An 8443-nucleotide genomic window follows, 5' to 3' on the forward strand; every position below is an offset into this window, starting at 1 on the left:
AATTTTTGGAAATGGATAATGATGGTTGGACAGCATGATCATAATTAAAGTCACTGAAGAATGTGTAGAATGTGGAAATGACTAATGTTTTGTTTACACATACAAATACATTTGCCACAATTATATAACCAGGGAAACGGAAGGCCGAGAACAGAAGGCAAAAGAGCACCAAGATTTAAGTTCGAACAAAGGCAAAAGGTCATAAATGACCCTCAGAGAGCAGCCAAAAAGGCAGGAGGAAAACCAAAATACCACAGCATTCAAAGTTAAAGAAATGAAATAAACTTTATATTAAATAAAGTGCCATGAAGAAGGGAGTGGTCAGTGGTGCCCAGTGCTCTGGAGTCGCCCACCAAGAGGAGGACTGATGGGAACTCCTCGTCTGTCCCTTGGATCGGTTATTTCCAGGAAACTGGCCCTTCACCCGCAAGTGTCAGCAAAGTGGTGATGGAGGGAGTGGGACAAAGTGTGTGGACAAAAGACCATGAGGGAAGCCATCTGGGTTGATGATTCATTTTTGAATCTAGAAATTGTGAATCAATTGTGAGAAAAGGCAAAACCCACATGCGTTGGGTCCCACTCATTTTTAAGGTAGAAGAGTAGAGTTTGTGGAAATGCAGAAAGAACGGGGTAAACTATTGCAGAGAAGCCAGGGCCTGCTGTGGCCCAGAGAGAGCTTGGGCAATCTGGTTCTTCTCAGACCCTGAGATCTGTCAAAGATTCTAATGAATTCTCAGGAATTCTCTGACCTCATTGCAGTCTCCCCATCCCATTGGATAAGGGTGATGCCACACTGCCTGGCCTTTAAGTTTCCAGGGTCCAAGAAGGAAACAAAGCACGGTATAGCACAAGCCCAGAGAGAGAGTAATAAGGCTGCCCAGCTAGCTGGAGGTCAGTTCCAGGCTACAATTTGGGTTCCTAGGCTCTAAATCCAATGTCATTGCCATTACATGGTCTGCTGAACTGTGATGGTCCTATTTCCTTCCTAAGCGAGCTACTTTTCCTCTCAGCAAAGTCATGGATAAAAAAAAAGTTTTCTCATTCGGGAAAATATCTGGACCACTTGCTGCCATCTAGGGGCCCAAAGACTCCCAGGCCCCCTTGGCTCCCTGCATACAGTTTGGGCCTGGGACGCGCTCCAGGCTCTTGGTAACCCACACAGTCTTCTATTCATTCACCGCTGGGTGCCGCCAACAGTCCTCACACTGGTGCTTGGCAGGCAGTCTTTTCTCTTGGCAGAAGGGCATTTTGTTTTCACAAATGACCCAGTGCACTGAATTAAACGAGCACTGACTGATCTTGGCACCCCCTCCCCATCTGTTCACATGCTCGGATCTTTTCTAAGCCCTGGCCCCTCCGGTCTCCCTGTGGCTCTCCTTGAAACCCTGTGGGAAGGAAGATTGGGAAGATACTTCTTTTTCACGGTTGCCCTGCTTTACCAAGCCTGACTTCCTTCTGCAGGGACTGGTCTCTCCTGACAGCAATGTCCAAAGTATGTAAGACGAAGTCTCACCATCCTTGTCTCTAAGGCAGGGGTTCTCCACCTTCCTCACGCCGCGACCCTTTAATACAGTTCCTCATGTGGTGGTGACCCCCCCCAACCATAAAATTATTTTTGTTGCTACTTCATCACTCTAATTTTGCTACGGTTATGAATCGTCATGTAAATATCTGATATGCAGGATGTATTTTCATTGTTACAAATTGAACATAATTAAACATAATTAAAGCATAGTGATTAATCACAAAACAATATGTAATTAGATATTGTGAAATATTTATGTGTTTTCCGATGGTCTTAGGTGAGCCCTGTGAAAGGGTCATTTGACCCCTAAAGGGGTCGCGACCCACAGGTTGAGGACCGCTGCTCTAAAGAGCACTCTGGCCATATTCCTCCCAGACAAATTGGTTTGTCTTTTTAGCAGTCCATGGTACTTTCAATATTCTTCTTCAGCACATAATTCAAATGCATCAATTCTTCTTTGGTCTTTCTTTTTCAATGTTTGACTTCCACGTGTATATGAGGCAACTGAAAATACCATGGGTTGGGTCAGGCACACCTTAGTCCTCAAAGTAGCATCCTTGCTTTTCAACACTCTAAAGAGGTCTCATGCAGCAGATTTTTCCTAATGCACCATGCCTTTGGATTTCTTGACTGCTGCTTCAGTGAGAAGGGATTGTGGATCCTAGCAAGACAAAATCCTTGACGACTTCCACCTTTTCTCCACTGATCCTGTTGTTACTTGGCAGAGGCTCAATGTGGGAGTCAATTTGGTTTAGACTCCCATTGTCAATTGTTTGCCTTCCACAAATCCAGTGTTCAGAATTCAAGCTTTAATGCAACACAAAGAACTAGCTAATGGACCTGGGCGTGTCCCTCATGATTTACTGAAAGTAGCCATTCAGATGCATGTTATTTAAGTTAAGGTTATCCACTGCCATAACCCCATATGATTTCTGAGGCGTTGTACATCTTCATGGGAGCTTCATTGTTCTCCCACAGAGCAGCTGGTGGGTTTGAGCATCCAACCTTGCCATTAGCAGTCCAACGCGTAGCTGCTTGTGCTATTCGGGTTCTAGGCTAAAGGTTAATATTACCAGAGGGACTGGAACCTTCAGGGCCCTCCCCTCTGAGTTCCTGTCATGCTCACAAGAAAATATTCAGAGAGAGGAGAAAGTTTGAATGGAGCAAATAAGTTAATTTAAGAGTTACATCAGTAGAGATTCTGCAAACGAGCATCTCAGCTAGTCTAAGTGTGCCACTGGTGGAAATGTTGTAGGGTGGGCACTAAGAGGGCCTGCACTGCCCAGTCACTGTTGCCAGATGACAGAAACCAAGTGGATTCAAAAGATTCTATTTTCACATGCGTGGGAACGGATAATGGGGGTGGGGGTTCTTCTTCCAAATGCCAGTCCCCCCTCCCTTTGTTCTCACAGGATTTATATACTGGCTGAGTGAAACCATTTCTTCAGACAGATGCAAATCTTGGAATGACAGGTACAAGCTGGGAAAACAAAGATCTTATGTTACAGCGCTTCAGTGACGTAGGGATCTTAAATCTCCAGGAGACAGGCTGTGTGTGCAAGTCCTTCCCCTTATTGAGAGGCGAGAGAAAGCCTGGACACTGTCACCGGATGCTCTGTGAGACAAGATAGGGGACCTAGCTCAGGGTCACAGCTACGGAGGATTTCTTGCTAAGTTACATCTTAACAAAGCATATAATTCTCCTATCAACATAGTATTTCCCTCATGAAATAATAGCAGACTGACTTCTCAGGTCTCTCCATCAGAAATATGAGTGTTTTTATACTGCTGATGGCTGGCCTGTTATTGACTGACTCTTAATAGCATATCTCCCCTTCACAGACATTACATTTATCCCTCAAGTTCATGCTGTATCCTTGCCATCAGGCCAGACCTAAAAGTCAATTCAGTCATTCGGGGGCTGGGTCCATATGTAGTCCACTCCCTTAACTGCCTTCTCCTCTCAGTGTGGGAAATTCCTTCCATTTTGAAAAGGAGTGATAAAGGAAATGTATCTGTTCTGCCCTTCACTTCCTTCTGCACTGATTCTTTCCGTTGCTCCTTCCTCCTTGACTCTGGTATCATCTTGTAACTCTGACTCAGGGTCACATAATCCTGAGTCATATCCTGACCATCATGTGGCCGGGTAATGAAAACCCCAGAACGAATCCTGTGTTCTTTTTAACCTGAAGTTATGCAAAAATTCCAATCATGGTCCTTCCCCCACTTCCATTACACTGCCATGTCTGTTGCCACACCTGAGACAGCGGTGGATTGCCTCGTCACCAATCATAGTCCTGTGATAATTGTTTTCTACCGTAGATAACAAACACTGTTCTCTGCAGTGTATAATAAACACTGTTCTTTACAGTATATAGCAAACACTGTTTGGGGGTACAAAAGAGATGCCAAATCTCAAATATAATCTAAGGAGAACACTTTTGTCTTAAGCCGGGGAAGGCAAGATGAAAACAAAGACACACCATCTGGATGAGGGAGGTCATTGCCACGAAGCTGGAAACGGCATCCAAAGGTGTGCATAGATTCAGAGGTTTAAAAAGGATGTGGGAGGGCAAAGGAAACTCACAAAGTATGCTCGGTGGCAGATCAATACATCATAGTTACAGGTGGACTGCAGAAGAGGAATCAGGACCAGGATTGAGACATGCACATTATTTTAGAGAGAAGAGCTTATCTGTCCTAAGCAGTCAGAATGTGGCTCATGGCCCTGGGACTCTAGCCCCCTAATTCTCATTAAGGGCACACCCAGGCTTTCTTCCTGGATGGAACAGAGGAGTGACAATGATCTACTCGTTAATGCACTCAGCTTAAGAGCGGAGCTGTTCATGCTGCTGGATAATGGTCAGAAGGAATTCAATGGAGGCTGAATTTATATGGCAACTCACAAATGGATTTAGGGTTTCTACTAAAGATAATAACCTTTTGAAAACAGTGCTCAGAAATGTAAGCTCTGATTCACACTATGACTGTGGTTAATTAGATTTCACCAGTGTCCATATAGAGTAGATGGTGAGAAGTCCACACCATGACTGTGGTTAATTAGATTCCACCAGTGTCCATATAGGGTAGATGGTGAGAAGTCCACACCATGACTGTGGTTAATTAGATTCCACCAGTGTCCATATAGGGTAGATGGTGAGAAGTCCACACTATGACTGTGGTTAATTAGGTTCCACCAGTGTCCGTTTGGGTAGATGCTGAGAAGTTTCCCTCATGGAGATGATTACCTTTTGATTTTGTCTTCCTCTTGTTTAAGGCTTAATAAAAGGGTCTCTATAGAACAAGTTTGAATCTAGGATCCTTTCCCCGGCCCAATCCTATTCGCCTCCTCACTGAACTGAACCCCACCGAGGAATAGCATATCTTATACTTTCATCTTCATTAAAATGTACATAGTAAAGGAGGTTTTTGTTTTAAGAATCAGCCACTTAATACTATCATAAGAGTAATTTTCAGGTTATTCATATGTTCCTAGAATCTCAAGATTAGGAAGGCGTATGCTTCCTCCCATTGAGATTTGGCTCTTTATCCAACTCTGAAGGAGCCCTGTAGTGCAGTGGTTACTGGTTGGGCTACTAATGGAAAGATCAGCAGTTGGAAACCACTCGTCACTGCAGGAGAAAGATGGGGCTTTCTACTCCCGGAAAGAGTTACCATCTGGGAAACTCCCAGGGCAGTTCTACCCTGTTCTAATGAGTTAGGATTGACTCCTCGGCAGGCAGGGAGTTTGGTTTTTTATGCATGAGAAACAACTTTCTTGGCTTCTGAGTGTTAGTGTCAGACCATATAATTCAGCGAGAAATAGGAACTACACACACACACACACACACTTGTTGTTATTGTTCTGGTTTCATTATCACAAAACAGTCTGCAGCGTCTCCTTCAGAGTTCAAGATTGATGGCTCTATAATACTTTTATTCTTGCAATAAAGAACAGGCAAATATAAAACATCTGAGTTTAAGAAACCATTCATTCTTTAGGGACTGTGAAAAGGGACCGATGAAAGTTGTGTGTTGAGCACTCACCATATGTCAGATGCTTCCTACACACCATTTCATCTGTCCGCTACAAACACTATGCAAGGCAGGGATGACCATCTTCATATTAGAGGTGGGGAAACTAAGTCTCAAAGAGAGATGAATACATTTCCCAGGGGCACACAGCCATGTAGAAAAGTCAAGAGGATGCCCATTTCATAAACACCATTCTACTCCTTTCAAGCTGTCGGGGGTGGGGGGCTGGGAGATTAGTGGAGAGAAATATATATGCTCATGGACATACAAGCCTAAACACACTACGTAGTAATGACACGAGGAGAGAGTCAGATGGTGAGCACTTTCCTTCAAGTTCTGCCAATGAGCAAGGTTCATGTTCACAACACCTAATAAACAATACGGCAGCAGCAGGAAGCAGTGAACCCAGCACAGTTCATGGTGTGTGGTTGTACACTGTGCTCCACCAGATACCTCTCCTGCTACGAGTGCTCTTGTGCCGTGCCTGCTGCAGGGTAAGCCCAGGGAAGATTTGGGTGGTGACTGGGGCTATCTTACCCTGGCATTTTTAGCTGCAGGTCAGAAAATAGGGTTCTGATTCCACTCTTTACTTGATCTTCATCCCAATCATCTTTCTGTCTCTCTTTTCTGAGCACCCCTCTTGGCCAAATCTTCAACCTCATATGATATATATCTATATGTAATATATAAATGGGACCTCACACTCACTGAGCCAATATCTTCTCATGCTAAGTCCTATTATTCCAATTCAAAGGGCGTTCCTTATTCAGTGTTAGTGGAATCCTAGCAAGGCTTCTCCAGTGTTTACCACCGTCATGAATGAGATACATGACATCAAATATGATAAGATTTAGACTTCCTGAGAAGAACTACATACATTACGTTAGACTTTTATTACCCAAAGGCTTTGGACATAAAGTGTGTCTAGACTTGACAGAGAACGGAATAGTTACCAGCTCCTGGAGAAAGAAGTAGAGATTATCATAGTGTTCCACTCTTGTCAGTCAACATCCAGAATTCTCTGGGGTCTGCATCAATAAGGAATCACACTTGTGATGCCGAAACAAATTTCCCCTCTCATCTCTGTTGACATACACTTTTACAAAAACATTGTTCTTTAAAGGATATTTGAGTATAATGTTCACAGCTGCCTTAGAGCCAGGTTTTTTGTTTTTTCAGTAGGACTTTGAGTAATGTTTGATAGGCAGAGGTGAAGCGTGTAGAGGGAGGGAGGTAGATATTGGTTAAGATGCCTGAATCTGGATGGAAGACATAGGGCGGCATAACCCAAAATAGAGAAGTAATTACCAAGAAGTCGTACAAAATTACAGGACCTAGTGATTCCGGTTCATTCTTTGCAGATGAAGGTGTGGGCAATGGGAAAGGTGGAGAAGGATGAACAAGGGAGGGGAAAAGAGCTCTAGGTAGGATGGCTAAGCACCCAGAGAAGTTCTGCACTTCACGGGAGGGCTGTGTCACCATCAGCGCAGCTTCAGATGTTCATTGTCAAGTTGATGAACTGAAAAGCAAAGGAGAGAAGTAAGGTACGTTTACTCATCCAAGTCCCTGCCACTCGCAGGACTGACTCCATTTTGTTCATGTCACAAGAGTTCTGCAAATTGATCATCCCCACAAACTTGGCCAATTTTCCTCAAAAGGAAACTTAGAATAAATAAGTAGATAATTAAGTTAATTCTTGAGCCTTTGGGGAGTATAGCCAAGTCCAGATGGTGAAACATAAGGTAAAATGTGGGTTCTTTCACTGACGCAGTGTTGCCTCTCTGATGTCTTAGGCAGGGTTGTGTAAGGCTTCTTTCCTCCCTCCTTCATGAGGGGACTCCTCATCTTGGGGAGAGGAGTGGTCCTCCATCCCTGAGGGACTGCAGTAAAGGGCAGTGCATTCAGTCTTGGGGATCTTCACGAGTGGTGGAGAAGTGTTTAATACAGCTCATTAGCATGGAGTTCTCTCCTCCTGGCTTCCATCCTTCCCTCTATGCTGTCTCTCCATCAGCTTTCTTCTCAGTAAGAGGGAAACTTTGGGGAACATAATTAAGTGGAGTACATTTTTCTCTCCTATCCTCCTTCCCCAATCACCACCACCACCATCACCACCAAAACCATGTGCGTGTACACACACACACACACACACACACACCAAAAAACAAAGTCTGTTGCCATCAGGTTGATTCTAACTCATAATACGTGTGTGTGCTAGGCTAGAACTGTATTCCAAACGATTTTCAATTTTTCAGAAGTAGGGTGCCAGACCTTACTTCCAAGGCACCTCTGGGCTGACTCAAGCTGCTAACCTCTTAACAACTGAGCATGTATCACCCAAGGACAACTCCCACCTTCCTTCGGCATGACATATGTGAAAGCTGGGGGGAAAGGAGGTCAAAACACAACGACCCTTTTACCATAAATGCAGGTAAGGCTAACTTCAACAGCAGACAGGGTTTGCTGTTTGAGGCGGAGGGTAGGACGGGAGTTAAAACAGTGGCTCTCCTACTTGGTTGCAAATTGGAAATTTAAAAAATATATCAATACTGAGTCCCACTCTCAGAGATCCTGATTTAATTGTGAATGTAGAGGACTTTAAAGTGCCCCAGGTACTTATTGTTGTTCGGTGCCATCAAGTGGGATCCGACTCACAGCGACCACGACCCTGTGTACAACAGAGCGAAATCCTGGGCCAACCTCATCTTCGTATGTCTGAGCCTACTGTTACCATCACGGTGTCCCAGGGAATCCAGGGCGGATGAGCCCTGCGGGACCAGTGGTGTGAGTGGCGATACTGGGAGGGTGGAGGGAGAGTGGGTTGGAAAGAGGGAACCGATTACAAGGAACTATATGTGACCTCCTCCCTGGGGGACAGACAACCGA

At 44.4% G+C, this 8443-nt stretch overlaps 1 protein-coding gene across 1 annotated transcript in view; it reads right to left on the reverse strand.

Annotated features, from left to right (window-relative positions):
* Window positions 1–5427: 5427 nt before the first annotated feature.
* CAPN9 (calpain 9) overlaps window positions 5428–8443 on the reverse strand; it is a 65507-nt gene continuing 62491 nt past the window's right edge. The window contains exon 20 of the mRNA XM_013007120.2: window positions 5428–7079. Coding sequence (XP_012862574.1) covers window positions 7053–7079 — 27 coding nt within the window. The 3' untranslated portion in view covers window positions 5428–7052. The remainder of the gene's footprint in view (window positions 7080–8443) is intronic.

This window comes from Echinops telfairi, unplaced genomic scaffold (assembly GCF_000313985.2).
Source record: "Echinops telfairi isolate 266 unplaced genomic scaffold, ASM31398v2 ScPeMD7_7424;HRSCAF=8462, whole genome shotgun sequence".
Classification (NCBI taxonomy): Eukaryota; Metazoa; Chordata; class Mammalia; order Afrosoricida; family Tenrecidae; genus Echinops; species Echinops telfairi.